The 17,443-nt window shown below is 39.8% G+C and overlaps 1 protein-coding gene across 2 annotated transcripts in view; it reads right to left on the reverse strand.

Moving 5' to 3' along the window:
* Positions 1–17,443, reverse strand: part of Fam120c (family with sequence similarity 120C) — a 112,006-nt gene that overhangs the window by 57,512 nt on the left and 37,051 nt on the right. Inside the window, exons 4-5 of one of the 2 annotated variants that reach the window (XM_055617918.1) lie at positions 8,741–8,869; positions 6,550–7,088 (exon numbers count right to left, since the gene is read on the reverse strand). In XM_055617918.1, the coding sequence (XP_055473893.1) occupies positions 6,993–7,088; positions 8,741–8,869 (225 nt within the window). In that variant the 3' untranslated portion in view covers positions 6,550–6,992. Of the gene's footprint in view, positions 1–6,549; positions 7,089–8,740; positions 8,870–17,443 lie in introns of those variants that run through there. The other variant, XM_055617916.1, reaches the window with a different exon arrangement.

Raw genomic sequence — 17,443 nt, forward strand, 5'->3', positions numbered from 1 at the left:
TGCTAGGCATTCACACTATGATTCTCATTCTTGCGCAGCAAGTGTTTTACTCGATGACATCTTATTCGTCCTTGTTTATTTTATATCAGTCTTCCTGGTGGTTAGACAGCCCATTTGGGCTCATGAAAATCTACTGCAGTAAAAATCAGGATAGTTTGACAGAAGACACGGTTAGCTGAAGGAAAAATACTGTGCTCCTGACTTGCTTTCCCAGTAAGGTTTGGAGATAAGAATACTAGAGTCCCATGTGGAACAGGTAACATATTTAAATAGTGAGTGGGAATTAATGGGGTAGAGTGTAAGAGAAGGTAGAGTAGCAGTAAGCAGAAAATATATGGGTTAGAGGTATATAAAAAACACCTGAAAAAATATACAAGTTACTTAGAGTATACAACTTACCGAAGTGTACATATTAAGGGTCTAAAAGATAGAAAAAGGTAAAGAGTTTTAAAAATACATACATATATATATAGAGAGAGAAAATAGAAATAAAAGGTTAAAAAATAAAGTATATAAACACAGAAGGAATAAAATGGCATAGAAGGCATTAAATTCTTAGTCAAAGCTTCCTTCTGGTTTGGAGAGAACCCATTCTCTGTGTTTACCTTACATCTGTCAGGTGGTCAACTTCCTGTGAAGAACACAGCTCCTCCTGCTGTGGCCAAGGTGAAAGCTATCAAGTTGAGAAACTTTAAGCTTGCCACTCTTACCATGTTTCTATCACTCTCTCCTCAGGAAACTTAGCTTGGTGTCTTTGGTGCCAATCGTGATGCCACAGCAGTTTCCACGCTTTGTCATCCTTTTTCCTGAGATTCCAGGGATCTCTTCCTCTGATGGTTGCTGGGGCTAACTTTGGAGACTGCCACACAAGGCTGAGCACCACGAAAGGAGCAGCTCTTCTTAGTCTCCGGGTCTTTGCTGCTTGTCTCGCATACATTCAGCTTCTGTAGAGCTCTGTCCCCTACATGGTCTCCCTTTCTGCATCTGCACAGCTCTGTCAGTGCCAAGGCATGTGCTGTATTCTGTCTCCTGCAGAGCATCCTTTCTCTGTATCTTCCAGGGGATCTTCGGAGCTCAGCTCTGTCCCTGGTTTGGCGCTGGGAGTGAAGGCATGCACCACAATTCCTGGTAAGCTAAGATATTTTTCATTGCATGACTTCTTTTTCTCTGGTTTATTTTTTTTAAATCTGTTTGGTTTTTTTATATCCTTGTACTTCCTTTGTGGATTTCTGAAGCTCTTCTCTAGTTCTCTTCTCTATTTTTAATTACTCCGCCTCTCTCCTTGACTAGCTCACTCTGATTCAGCCTCTAAACTGCCATCTTGCTCAGAAGTCCAAAAGCATACTCATTAAAAAGAACTGTGTCCCTTCCCTTTCTCTTGGTTTGTTTCTTGGGCATAGAATTTCATTCTGTAGCCCATCCTACCTTGGAATTTACTATGTAGCCTAAGCTAGCCTCAAACTCATGACCCTCCTTCCTCAGTCTCTAGATTTCTGTTATTTTTATGTATGTACCATGCCCCACTGAGTACAGTCAGTCTGTTTTAATCTATGTACATAGTACTGTATATATAACCTTTTATCCTGATGTTGATATCTGAATACTTCCATATTTTATTATTGTGAATATACCATTCTTATAATCACATATATAATACCAGACATTTAGGTTATTTTTCAAATTTGGCTATTATAAGTTATACAAAAAAAAAAAAAAGATACAATACCCATTTACTTTTTGCCTGGATTAGTATACCCTTAGAAAAATACCATATAGATGAAATTCTTAGTTCTAAAGGCATGAACATTAAAACCCAAATCACTTAAACATACAAAACCATAATGTGATACAATTACGTATCTACCATAAAGGCTTTAAACAATGGCAAAATATGGAATAAGTGAAACTATCACACTGGTAGTAGGACTGTGCATCGGTGCAGTTTCTACTATAGTTTAGCAGTCTCTTACAAATTCAAAAATATTCACCGTATGGTGCTGCAGTCCTACCAAGAGAAAAGAGTGTGTATAGCTACTAAAACACATGAACTGTTGATAGCAGTTTTCTTCATAATTTTCTCAAACTAGAAACTCAAATGTATATCTATAGAAAATGAGTAACTTGAGCACCATTAAAAATGGAATATGATAAAATGATAAAAAGAAACAAAGAACTGTTGAACATCCTCATCCATCATGGAAATAAAAATCAAAAGTACTTTGAGATTTCAGTTTATGTCTGTCAGAATGACAAAGATCAATATAACAAGTGACAGCTCATGCAGACAAGGATTTGGAGTAAGAGTAACACTTACCCACTACTGGTGGGAGTGAAAACTTATACAGCCACCATGCAAATTAGTGTGGCAGTTCCTTGGGATGTTGGAAATAGATCGACCTCAAGATCCACCTACCCCACTATTAGGCATATACCCCAAACTGTATCTTATCATAGAGATACTTTCTTATTCATGCTCATTGCTGCTCTATTTATAATAGTCAGAAATTGGAAACAGCCTAGATGTCCACATACAGATGAGTGGTTAGAGAAAATATAGTACATTTACACAACAGAATAATATTCAGCTGTTAAAAAGGAAGATTATAAAATTTGCATTTAAATGGATAGAACTAAAAAAATTACCCTGAATGAGGTAAACCAGACATGGCCTCCTACCCCTAACCAAGAAGCAGGTACCTCAAGTCATATTCCCATTGTGTTTTATCTTATATGTGGATGTTAGCTTCTATTCAACACATGTGCTACAACCTGAATACTACAGAGGTTAGGCACTTAGTTAGGGAGCATGATGAATGAAAGGATCTCACAAGAAAGAGAAAATAGAATATATTGTTATGGAGAGACGAAAGAGAAACTAGAGTAAGGGGATTAACTAGGGAGGGGCATGGGAGAGAACAGTAAAGGAAGGAATATGGTGAGGGACAACTAACACAAAAGAAATTTTTGAAAAAACATATGGAAATCTACTACTATATAGAAGCTTTGTAAAATACATACCTAAAGGAATCTTGAATGGAGTTACCAAATAGTAGAGATGATGTCCCAATTAGACATCTTATGCCATCATGTAACCTCTGGTGGCAAGAATGGGTTAAATTCTGTTGAGTTTACCAAAGGGGTTCCCAAACATCATGGGTTGTTCCCAAACAACCAACTGCCAGGCTATTGGTTGCTGTTAACAACCTGACGGTAAGGCCCTATTGCTGAAAACAACACTTACTTCTGTAACAGACACAGAGAAGTCAAGCTGGAGCCTAATTGGAAGCTTCACACATACTGACTAGTGTTTATGGTGTTGGGAGTTACTCTGCATGCTACTGGAGAAAAGAGGTAATCATCAATATCACCCAGATCACCCTGTGATCTATAACAGAGCCTGCCAGAGACACTGCTACAACAGTAGCACAAAACTATGGGAATAACTAACCACTTGCTGAAAAAGATGGATTTAAGGCCCACTCCCATGAGCTGGAACTGATATTTGATACTGCTAAAGTGGCCAAAAACTTGAGACTAGATAAGACATGGCCTAGGAGAAAGCTATTATTATCATTCTGCTAAAGAAGCATGACAATAAAATGACTCCTAACGACATACCTATATATCAGTGCCTTGCCCAGCCACCATCAGAGAAGCTTCTTCTTGCAGTGGATGAGAACTAACACAGAGACCCATAACTGGACAAGGTGCAGACAGTGAAAGACTTTGGAACACTCAATGCTAAATGGGATGCCACCCTCAACACCCTCTCCAAGGGTTCAGGAAGATACATGGAAAAGACTGTAGAGCCGGAGGTGGTAGATGACTCCATGGGAACAGAGTCTTCCAGACACAACAGGACTGATGCACATATGAGCTCATAGAGACTGAGGAAACATGTACGGGCTCAAGCCAAACAGGGTAGGGTCTCATCACTGAGAGGGAGAAGTGAACATGGGTTCCCACAGCTAACCAAGAAGCAAGTATCTCAGGGTATATTCCCATCATCAACATATGAAAATATGTTGTTCACCACAGAGCTACTTCTAATAGGTAAGCAGTAGTAGGCAGATGGATGAAGTCTAAGGCCTGAAGTAAACTGACCCATTAGCAAGTTGAGCAATTCTTGTTCTTCTGATATTCCCTGGTAAGAAAACAATGCAAAATATAACCCACAGCTATTCATTTGCTGGGATAAGGAACATGCCAAAAGAAAACCCTGTCTAGTTCTGCCTGGGGGAATGACAAAATACTTTCAGAAACTAAGAGAGTGTACAGGAATTACATTTTTCTTGTCTTCCCCCCACCCCCGTTCCCTTGGGCTTAGTCTGAATAAAACCTTTGGCAGTAGAAGTAATGGGGAAATAGGGAAAACTAAGATGGAATGATAAAAACCTTCCTTGTTTTGATCAGCGGAGCAATGCTTTATTGTATGTAATTTTCTCTTCTATCATGGGCTTAGTCACACACACACAAAATTGGGAATGAATGTCCTGACATTATGGCAAGAGGGCTGAGAAAGGAGGGGCTCAAAAAACAAGACCAGAAAGTTGTTTCTGAACAGCTGAATTCACCACTGAACTGTGAGTGTACATATCTGACAAAACAACAACAACAACAACAAAAACCAAACAGTAGACCACAGACTCTATGAATTGAATTAAAAAAAAAGCCCACAATAACTGCAATCAACACATACCTTTAGTAATAACTTTAAATATTAACAGCCTTAGTTCTCTAATCAAAAGGCATAGAGTAAAAGAATGGACAAAAGTACTCTAATCAAACAGGACCAGAAAGCACGGAGGCATGGCTATCCTAATATCTGACAAAACAGACTTTAACTAAAACTAATCAGAAGAAATAAAGGGTGCTTCACTCTAATCAATGGAACAGTTAACCAACAAGACATTACTATCTTAAACATATATGCTCCAAACCAGTGTAATCAATTTCATAAAATTATATACTACAGGAATAAAGACACAGTAGGTGATTTCAATACTACACTATCAGTCTGGCGGTGGTTGGTGTATGCCTTTAATCCCAGTACTCAGGAGAGAGGGATCTCTGTGAGTGGGAAGCCAGCCTGGAGTACAGAAAGAGTTCCAGGACAGTCAGGGCTACACAAAGAAAGCCTCTCTTAAAAAAAATAAACAAAAGAGAAAGATAAATCAATACCCCTCTTTCACCAATAGATAGTTCATTTAGATTAAAACAACAACAGAGAAGGGGCTGGAGAGATGGCTCAGTGGTTAGGATCACTGTTGGCTCTTCCAAAGGAACCGGGTTCAATTTCCAGCACCCACATGGCAGCTTATGACTGTCTGTAATGCCAGTTCCAAGGGATTTGACACCTTCACACTAATGCACATAAAATAAAATTAAATAAATTATTTAAAAATGTAAAAAAATAACAGAGAAACATACGAATTAATTGACATATATTAAATAGACTTAACAGATATCTACAGAATACTCTACCCAAATACAGTAGAATACATATTCTACTCAGCAGTGCACAGAGGATTCTTTAAAGTAGACCACATCTTTGCACAACACAAATCTTTAAAAATTCAGAAAAACTGGAATAAAAGTATATTCTATCTGAGCATAATGCATTAAAACTTAAAATTCAAGCTAGGTGTAGTTGCACATGGCTGTAATCCCAAGCACTCCGGGAGGCAGAGGCAGGCGGTTCTCTGTGAGTTCAAGGCCAGCCTGGTGTACAAAGTGAGTTCAGGACAACCAGGACTACACAGAGAAACCCTATCTCGAAAAACAAACAAAGAAAAACCCAACAACAACAAGCTTACAAGAGTTCACTATGAGCAATTTATAAATACAAACTAAAACAATGATTAGCACTGTGGGTATAGCTGAGTTAGGTAGAGTACTTGCTTAGAAGGACAAGGTAAATCAGGACTAGCAAGACAATGCTTGCCACCAAACCTGACCATGTGAGTTGGATTCCAGTGGTAGAGACCAGACTCCTTCAGTTGGTCTTCTAACCTCCATATAAGCATTATAGCATGCACACTCCACACACACACACACACACACACACACACACACACACACACACACAAATACAGAAAATTTCATTAAAATATTGACCAAAGATGGTTAGGAAAAGAGATAGCTACTGTGAAAAATGGTTTGGCCTTTTCATAAATACACTTACCATATATATGTTATAGAAATCTCAGTGTTAGATATTTACACTATGGAAATGAAACACTATATTCATACAAAAACTTGGATGCAAGTGTTACAGCAGCTCCATTTATAGTCACCTAAATTTATATCCAATTTAAATATTTTAAGGCATGTGTAGATGAATGTGCTGTTCATATACCCATAAAAATGAATTACTGAATACACACACACACACACACACACACACACACACACACACATGCCACAAAACACCCAACCACTTGAAAATTCTTTTTTTCTTTAAGATTTTTTCTTTTCATGTATATGTGTGTAGGGGGAAGAGTGTATGTCACATACATGGAGGTGGCCCTGGAGGCCATAAGAGAGTGTTGGATCCCCTGGAGCGAGAGTTACTAGCATTTGTGAGCTTCCCAACATGGTACTATAAAGCGAACTCCAGTCCTCTGCAGAAACAGTACATGCTTTTTTAACTACTGAGCCATCTCTTTAGCTCAGCTTGAATGAATCTTAAGAAAACTATGTTGAATGACACAAGACATTCTCACATTATTATCTACTTTCTGATTCCATCCATGTAATAGTATCTAGAAGCCATAACTATAGTGACAGAGAATCCCCAGGTATTAGGAATGGGTTTCAGTGGTATTACAAAAAGATAGCATTCTGGGTCCCCTGTCTATTATTGTGCCTGGAGGCTTTCTCCTTTGGGCCATCCCCAATGCACAGGAATTTATGTGAGGGGGGTGGAAGATATTTATACACAACATCCCCTGAGACCTGTTGTGGCTAGGCCTCTCTTCCAGGTCCTGAGGCTATGGGGGTGGGAGGTCCATGTTGAAGGGAAGTAGAGCAAAATACGGCTGGCCAACTGTCTTCAGTCTTAGCTGGGTGATCTTCCTGGGTTTGCCCTGTCACAGACGAGAAACAGTCTGACAGAGTTGAAAGCAAACAAGAAGAACACAGACCTGGGGTTTCTGGGCTTGAAGCACAGCCCACCTCCTCCCTCAGATAGGTGTGCAGACTGAGGGAGCCTCAACAATGGCTGTGGATGTTTCTAGGTGTTCAGGCTACTGGCCTGGGGCTCTCTTAGCACAACTCACTCTACCTGAGGAAAATGGGGTTCTCTGGAGGAGATCAGGCCCACAGAGAAGGCCGGGTCAGATGGCTCTGGTTTCCAGCTGCCACTGGCACTGGGCTGCACTATCCCACTGACTCCCTTCAAGCAACCAGACACCTTGGCACGGGGAGGCTCACTTGATGCAGACTCTGATAGGTGGGCTCAGAGCAATGGCAACCAGTGGCCATCTCCTCCCTGCCAGCCTATTTGGCCCACCCTGATCTGCCTGCCAGCGGGCAGGAGTGGAGGCTACTGAAGGATGGGATATTATAACTTTTCTAAATTCTGATTTTAATGATGGTTACACAAATCAATAACTCAAAATTTCATTGCACACATCTACAAAAAAGATGAAACTGTTAATAAAAAAAACAGCAATACAAGTTTTTAAAAGTTGCATACATAAATCAAATTGCTAAAAAAAAATAAAACTAACTTATTTTTGTAATTTTTATTTCATAACAGAAAATCCTAGTTGGGTCCTTTCTTCCAATGTTAACCATTATTTTGATTCTTATTTCATGGAGACTCATTTTAAAATAGTCTTTTCTTATTATCCACTTTATCCTCCAGTAAGATATCCTTTATGTTAAAATATATATTAAGAACAATAAGCTGTCTCAGCGGGTAAAGGCACTTGCCACCAAGCCTGGAAACCTGACCTGTTCAATCCCCAGAACATACATGGTGGAAGAAGAGGACCAACTACCCAAAGTTGACCCCTAGCTACCACATGTGCACTGTGGCTTACACATGCAATAAATAAGCAAACATAATAATAATTTATATGTATATATATGTATACATACACACACACACATATATATATACACATCGCAATTAGCTGAGGGTGTAGCTTAGATGTAATGTACTTCTCCAGCATGCGCCAAGCCCTGGGTCTGAAGCCTTGCATACAACACTGAAAGAAGACATATAATTACTTGTGGTAATTTGTTTCTAGGGAATGAGATTTTAGGCAGCTTGTTTATTTTCTAATTTTTCAGACTATGTTTGTAGTACATTAATTATCAGTGGAAAATAAAAACAAACACAAAGGACCCTTTCTATTTAGATTGTAGAATATTTTTTAAAGGAAATTTTAGAATTTCAGCCAGTAAGAAGAAATCAAGTATCAAGGAGGAAGCTAGAGGCTACAAAGAAGACCAGAGGACTTGGTAGTGTAGCAGGCAAATGTAAGAAAGCTGGTGAAGGTGAGTGAGATGGCTCAGCAAGTAAAGACACTTGCCACCACACATGACAACATGAATTTGATTTGCAGAGCCCACATGGTGGAAGGAGAAAACCAAGTCCCACAGGTTACCCTTTGACCTCCACACACACAGCATGGCATATCTATACTTGCAAACCAGTGTGTACCCAAAATATTCTTTTATTAAAAATAAAGTAAGCTGGTGATTCTTAGGAAGGGAAAGACTAGCTCACCTGAGATTGTTTGAAAACATCCTTCCCAACCACATCCAGGTTTGAGGGGTCTTTGATGGCGCTAACATACTCAGAAACAGCCTTGATCACAACATCACAAGGTGGAAGAACCAACTGATGCGCTCGGACCTGGAGGAGAAAAGATAAGTAAAGGATACCAAAGTCAAAGACAGATCACTAAGAGAAATTCCAAAGATGAATGGCAGCCTGGCATTGTTTGCCAGAGTCTCCAGGAAACAGAAGGGGGTAAAAAAAAAAACTAGATAAAACAGTTATTGGAAGAGGTAGCTGACACTCAGAGATTTCCAGGATAAATAAGAAAATAGGGGATTTTACCAAGCAGAAAAGTTCAGCTTGTGCCTAGAGGGAGTGGCTGCTTTGGAGAGGCTCCCTGTTCTCAGTAGAGGGAGCATCAAGAGTAGCTGGGCACGAGCCCGAGAAGCTTACACAACTTGCATAATTGTCTCAATACCAGAAATTTTAACTTATTTATTACATTTATTTATGTGTGTGGAGGTATGAGGACAACTTGTAGGAGTCAGTTCTCTCCTTCTACCATGTGCGTCCACAGGATTAAACTCAGGTTGTCAGGTTTGATTGCAAATATCTCTACCTATAAAGCCATCTTGCCTGGTCTGTAACAGACATTCTAAGCAGCAGGAGGAAAAAAAAATCAGGGCATATTCTGTATAGCATCAAGAATAATGCAAGGGCTGGGTGGTTGGCACTCAGAACTCAGTGGAGCAGTAGTGAGATGCCATACTGTGTCAGTGGGCAGGCTAACCAAGATAAACTCTTGAGGTACGATACTGAAATCTGGCCAGCAGAATACCGTTAGACCAGATAAAGGAACTTCACATTGAAAGCACAGTATTAAGCGAGCAGAAAACCTACTAGGAGCCAGAATTTGCAGAGGAACATCCTATCAACTAAGAGTAGCACTCTAGCCAACTGGGAGGACTTAACAGGAGCAAAGCCAGCATTTAAAACTAGCCTCCTTAGGGAACCCTCAGATGTGTAAGTGACACCTGAGACTCCATCTGTGAAGCAGTGCACATGAAGTGGAATCCCGTGTGTAAGCTTGTTTCCCAAAGGAAGACCTGGAAACAAAAACATAGCTACCCAGGATATGGCCAGCATCTGCCACCTGACCTCTCAAGAAAATTCTGAAGGCAAGCCAGTCTTTTGGGAACCTGGAAATGAATGCCAAGAAACTCTGAACTTAACCAGCAATCAAGCTCAGTAGTGTTTCTTCACTATATGCCCAACCCCAGCACTCTCCCCTTCACTATTATTTCTCCTTTACTCAATATCATGTGTCAATTTAACAAGCAGATTTGGTCCTGCTCTGTTGTTGTTTTTTGTTGTTGTTGTTGTTTTGTTTTGTTTTTTGGGTTTTTTTTTATCTGTTCTTTTTCTTTCTCCTCACAACTTCCTTTTTCAGTTTCCTCTTTCAAATAACACAGCCTTGCCTAGTATGCAGAGGGTCTCCATGTCTTAGCCTTCTAAGAACTGGGACTGTTCTGCTACCTGATTTCATACCTTTTTTGAAATGATTTGTTTATTTTTCTTTTATGTCCTTTGGTGTTTTGCCTGCATGCATGTCTGTGTGAGGGTGTTAGATCCCTTGCAACTGGAGTTACAGACAGTTGTGAGCTGCCATTGGGTGCTGGAAATTGAACCCAGGACCTCACAGCCCAGCACTCTTAACCACTGAGTCATCTCACCAGCCCCCGGACTTCATATCATTACCATTCCCTTTTCAGTCTATTGTTAATGAAAACTGCCTCGTGTCCTCCACTTTTGAGTGCTGCCGTTTCTCCTTCTATTTATGCTCTTTCTCTTTTCTATCAATTCAGTTCTAACCACTAGACTACTATGCTTTCTCCTCAGATCCATAATAATTGATATATTAGCACAGCCACACTAACAGTGCCTCTTCTCAAAATAATTGATGTTTAACTGGTAATAGTATTGTATTTTACTACTACTTCACAGTGTCATAATGGGTCTATGCCTGGATAGTGACTACTGTCATGACAGCATTATATCCTTGTGGAATACTGGGGATCAAGTCTGATGCTCTAGGCACCAATGTAACAGAGGAAGGATACCTCAACCAATCAAAAACTACCTCCTCTTGAACACTGCAAACATTTGTACAAAAAATAAAGGTGACATTAACTAGAAAATCAAAGGAGTGACCTAACTGTATCCTTGCAAGTCCCAACATAAAAACATAAGAAACAGGAAAATACAACATTACATGTCTCCTCTAAAAATTACCAATGACAGCGACTTAAACAAAATTCCAAAGAATTCAACATAATAAATATGTTCAAAGAAATCAAGGAGTACACAAAATCCCAACTGAATTCCAAAAAGGGAGGGGGAGACAACTGAATGAAATAAGGAAGTCAATGCAAGATATTGAAATGGATTTCAATACAGAACTACTAATAAAAACCCAAACTGAATTACTGAAAATTTAAAATGTAGCAAGTTAAATTAAAAGCACAGTAGAAAGCTTCACTAATACTGGATGATCAGGAAGACACAACATCAGGGCCACATAAAAAGCTGGGTATGGTCACACATATCTGTAAACCTAGGTTCAACTATAGACCCTATCTTAAAAGTATAGGTAATAACGTATACAGCATGACAATTAGTGTTCCTCTTTGGTCTCTGAGCTCACATCCACACACATGTGCACATATACCATACACTCATACATACATCTACCCATACACACATTCCCTGTTACAAAATTTTAAAATAAAAATATTTTTGTTATATATGGAGGATCTTTATATCCTGAGTTGAACTAAGCACAAAAAGACCTTTTTGAAACAATCAAATGTATTAGATATTAAAATGATAACAGGCCAGCAAGATGGCTTAGTGAATAAAGATACTTATGTCCAATCCTAATGACCTAATGATCTTCAGAAGTCACATGATAGAGGGAGAGAACCAATTCCTGCAAGCTATCCTCTGACCTCTACACGATCAATGTGGCATGCATCCATGCATGCATGCGTGCATGCATGCACACACAAACACATACACTAAACACATACACTAAATGTAAAAAACTGTCCTCCAAATAAAAAGATAGCTCTAAGAAATTAGCATTACTTTTGCTGGGAGTGATAATGTCCATGTGTATATGTACGAAAATGAGCAAACATTTTAGAAATGTATACAAAGAATGTGTGAAATAACTTGTCTTGCAATTTGTTAAAAACCATATTGGCAAAACCAAGAAAATCCAGCAAGTATGGCAAAACCCAGGAAGGTGATCTAAATGATTAAATAATGGTAAGTAATTGCAATAATCTGTTATTTTGCCCACAATTATGGTGAAATTTTTTGATGCTATGTAGAAATGTAGGATTTTGTTGCCCCCTTGATAATTCTGTAAGTACGGAATTGGAGCGATGGTGCAGTGATTAAGAACACTGACTGCTCTTCCAGAGAACCCAGGTTCAATTCACAGCACCCACATGATAGCTTACAACTGCCTGTAACTACAGTTCCAGGGGATCTGACACCCTCATACCTATGCACATAAAATAAAATTAAATAAATAGAAGTATAAGTTCCTTCACACTATAATTTCTGAGTCAAATAGTATAAATTTTCTTTTTTAAACATTTTTTATTATTACCATTTATTAAAGTTTATTCAGTTTGTATCTCGGCTGTGGCCCCCTCCTTGGTCTCCTTCCAATCCCACCCTCCCTCCCTCTTCTCCCCCTATGCCCCTCCCCTAGTCTACTGATAGGGAAGGTCCTCCTCCTCTTCTATTTGACCCTAAAATTAATTTTGTTGGGAGATGGAGACATAGCTCAGCAGTGAAGAACACATCTTTCTCTTCAAGAGGACCTCTGTTCAATTCCAGGTAACCATGCACCAGGTGCTCACAACCACCTGTAACTCCAGCTCCAGGGGAATGCACACCTGTTACCTCTGTGGGCAAAGTGCACCCATGTGCAGTTTCTCCCTACATACATACGCATAACTAAAATGAATTTAAAAAGCAAGCTTCATAACTATGCAGAGTCATAAGGATTTATATGGAGAGAAAAAAACAATTATGTTGCCAACCTACTGTCTCTTTCATTCCTCACCAAAAAAAAAATATAGCTATTGGTGGAGCTGGTGAGAGGAATCAGAGGCTGAGAGCAGCTGTTGATCTTCCAGAGGACCCAGGTTCAATTTCTAGCAGTCCCATAGCAGCTTACAGCAGTCTCTAACTCTAGTGGATCCAACACCATCTTCCGGCCTCCACGGACAACAAAAATTCAGGTAGTGTATAGACATACGAACAGGCAAACCACCCATATACATCAATTTACACAGAAACAAAAAGAATTAAAAAAAAAAAACAGTTACTAAGGCTGGTGTAGTACCACACATCTTTAATCCTTGGAAGTGGAGGCAGGTGGATCTCTATAGTGGGTCTACCTAGTGAACCTCAGGTCAGCCAGGGCTATATACAGAAACCCTGTGGCAATCAAACGGATACTGCCAGGCATTGGCCCCGACACTGTCCTAAGGTACCAGGGGCACAGTAGGAAATATTAAAGACAGGAGGCCTTCAGTGTGTCAGAATTAGGTGATGTGAATGCATGCATGCATGCCTATGTGCCATAATTTTTAAATAGTGAGCTTTGGAAAAGCCTCATTGAGAACATGACATTGGACAAACTTTTAGAAGGAAACAGCTATGTAATCAAAAAGGCAATCTAAGTAGAGAGAATGTAAAGTATGAAGCTTCTAAGGGGCTAGGAAGTGCTGGGGTCAGCAGGCTATGAGAAGGATTGAGCAGCATAGAGTCTTTTTAGTTGGGTGGTGGTGGCGCACGCCTGTAATCCCAGCACTCAGGGAGGCAGAGGCAGGCAGATTTCTGTGAGTTTGAGGCCAGCCTGGTCTACAAAGTGAGTTCCAGGACAGCCAAGGCTACACAGAGAGACCCTGTCGCAAAAATCCAAAAAAAAAGTCATTATAAGATTTTTAATAGAAAAGTGACATGCTCTGAGTCCTCTTTTTAAAATGTGTATATATTAATTATGCAAGAGTAGGTTTAATTATGATATTTTCACATATATCATAAATTTTGATCATATTTACCTTCTCATTACCCTCTCAACCTCACCCTCTCAATAGTCTACTTATTAGTCCCAAATAATCTAGTTTTCCTACCCTATCTGTGTTTATTTTTTCTACACAGACAAAATAAGACAGATTCATAACACTGGAGAACAAATTTAGAGCTTGGGATATACTTCAGAGGTACAGTGATTTTCTATAGTGTCTAAAGCTCTGGGTTTAATCCCTAGTACTGTCAATATTTTTTTCAAAACAAATTTGCATAGGGTATGTATGTGTGTGTGTTGACATGTGTGTGTACCTCCCAAATACATATTGTGTATGTCTGTGCATATTTGGGGAGGGGTCCAGATGCACAAGCATAGGCAGACCTGAGGTCACCCTGCAGTACTGCTCCTCAGAAATGGTTGTTCTTGCTTTTTAAAGATAGAGTCAGTCACTAGTACACTGGGGTGCTCAAATATGGCAGGCCAGTTGGCCAATATGCCTCAGGAATCCACCTCTCTCCAACTTCCTGGTAATGAAATTTCAAGCACAAGCCATATTACCTGTCTTTTTATGGGGGTGCTGGGGCTAGAACTGAGGTCCTCATATTTATTTATTTATTTATTTATTTATTTACAATTTATTCACTTTGTATCCCAGCTGTAGCCCCCTCTCTCATCCCCTCCCAATCCTACCCTCCTTCCCTCTTCTCCTCCTATGCTCTTCCCCAAGTCTACTGATAGAGAAGATCCTCCTCCCTTTCCCTCTCATCCTAGCCTATAAGATCTCATCAGGACTGACTTGATTGTCTTCCTATTGCCTGGAAAGGCTGTTCCCTCCTCAGGGGGAGGTGATCAAAGAGCCAGCCACTGAGTTCATGTCAGAGACCATCCCTGTTCCTCTTACTAGGGAACCCCTGTTCCCCGGGAACCAATTCTTACGCAGCAAGCAGCTTACCATCTGAGCCATCTCATCAGACCCAAGAGAAAATTTTATTGTATACTTTCCCAAAACACTAAAATAGCATGTAGCATAATAGTTTTGTACACAATATGAATGATTGCCCCCCAAACAGTGATCTGAGTTTCACCTTCGAAGTTCCTATAAATTTAAGACATTTTTGACAGCACCAGAGATGGAACCCAGGTCCTCATACATGATGGGTAAGCTCTCTATCCAAGCTCTCTAACTTGGAGCTACATCTCCAAGTTTTTTTAAACTTACTTTTAAAAGGCCTTTATGGGGGTTAGAGAGAGATGGCCCTGTGGTTAAGAGCACTGTCTGTTCTTCTAGAGTTCATTTTCCAGCAACCACATACATGGTTGCTCACAACTATCTATGCTGGAATTTAATGCCCTCTTTTGGTATGCAGGTGTACATGCAGATAGAACACTCATATATGTAAAATAAATAAATTAATCTTAAAAAATAAAAGTACTTTATAAAAACTATCAAAAATAGGGGCTGGGGTGATAATTGAGTTGTTAGGAGACTGATCAGTAAAATGAAAATAGAGAGCTGGCCATTGAGTTTACTGGTAACTTTATTAAGGGCAGTTTCAGCAAACCAGATCATTGAAGATACTCAACAGCTCAAATATAGTCCCCCCCCCCCGCATATCCTTTGTGTATGCATGTGTGTTGACTGGGGTGGGGGGGGACAGAGGTCAACATCCTTCTTCAGTAACCAACCACTTTGTATTTTAAGACAAGGTCTCTTTTTAGGACCTGGGGCTCACCATTTAAGCAGGCCTCGCTGGCTGGCTAGAGAGCCCCAGGAATCTGCCTGTCTCCACCTCCTCAAGGCTAAGATTATAAGTATGTGCTACCACCCCTGTTTTTTTTGTTTTGCTTTGTTTTTCATCTCTGGGGATCAAACCCTCATTTTTATGTTTATGCAGCAGGTACTTTATCAATGGAACCATCTCCCACACCTAGCACCTAGATGATTCTTCACTATAAAAAGAAAAAAACAGGCTTCTGTGGCAGGGAGTAAAAAATCAAGAGTGGGCTTGGGGCTGGAGAGATGCTTAATTGGCAAAGTGCTTTCTGTATAAATACAAAACAGAGCTCATATCCCTACTGCTCTAAAAAGTCAGAAATGGAAGCACACGCAAACATATACACACAGAGTTGTTGTGTTTTTTTTTTTTTTTTTAATTTGTAAACCTGGATCATGTACAGACATCCATTGTAGCCCATGCTTATAATCTTAGCAGTCAGGAGGCTGACAAAAGAACATTTTGGGTTTAAGGATAGTTGGCATCAGGCCCTATCTCCACTTAAAAAAGAGGATTGGGGCTGGAGAGATAACTCATGGGGAGATGGCCCAGGGGTAAAGAACACTGGCTGCTCTTCCAGAGGATACAGGTTCAATCCCTAGCATCTACATGGCAGCAAACCAACACCTGTAACTCCAGTCCCAGGGGATCCAATGCCCTCTTCTGGTTTCTGTAGGCACTATGCACACATGTAGTACACAGACATATTTGCAGAAAACACATCCATGCATATAAAATAAATAAATTGAAATTGAAAAATAAACAAATAATTTTCAAAGGATCATGTTTATACATCAAATAGGAAGTTACTAATGAATCGAGGGAAAAATGGATGATGCCGGAGAAAGGAGAACTGCTGAACTAATGCCTTTTAACTGGCATGAGTGACTAGGATCTTCATAAATGGAAGAGCTTGCCTTAGATGGGACATGGACAAGTCACCCATGGTCATCAGTACACTAGTAGAACACAGATTAAAATAGGGTCTGTGAAGAGGAAATGGAAGTTCACAGAAATTCTTTTCCCATCACTTCCATTTGCTTAGTGAAATAGGAAGTGAGATCATGCAACGTGGGTGAGCCAATTAGAAAGAGGGAGAAAGTATAAAACAATTATCTCTAGACCTTGAAAAACAGGAAATATACTATCACCAGTTTACACCACTACCACAAGTGTCAAAGAATATTGTTTCTTCTACAGGCTTCATAGCAGTAAACTCATTTTTTATTGTGTGTTAAACAGTTAACAAAAATGATCATACCACTCATTTGATGTACATGTCTGATCATTAATGAGGTTGAGCATCTTGTTATATGATTAGCCATTGTATTTCTAGTTTTGTCAGTTTTTTAAATTGTTTTACTTTTTATATTAATCACAGGTTACTTATTTTGTATCCCAGCTGTAGCCCCCTCTCCTTTCCTCCCAATCCCACCCTCCCTCCCTCATCTTCTCCCTGCCCCTTTCCAAGTCCACAAATAGGGGAGGACCTCCTCCCCTTCCATCTGACCCTGTTTTATCGGGTATCTTCAGGCCTGGCTGCAATGTCTTCTTCTGTGGCCTAGCAAGGCTGCTCCTCCCTTGGGGGGGTGGGGGGTCGAAGAGCCAGCCATTGAGTTCATGTCAGGAATAGTCCCTGTTCCCCTTAGTTAGAGAACACCTTTGGACACTGAGCCACCATTTTGTCAGGTTTTTTTTTTTTTTTGGTTCAGGCTTTTACTCATTTTTTTTTCCAATACTGAGGAATTAGTATTTTTCTTTTCCACTTTGTATGAATTCTTAAGTTATGGGTATTATGAGAACTAATTTTATCTGCATGAA

Source organism: Psammomys obesus, unplaced genomic scaffold, assembly GCF_907164565.1.
Source record: "Psammomys obesus unplaced genomic scaffold, mPsaObe1.curated_primary_1811, whole genome shotgun sequence".
NCBI lineage: Eukaryota > Metazoa > Chordata > Mammalia > Rodentia > Muridae > Psammomys > Psammomys obesus.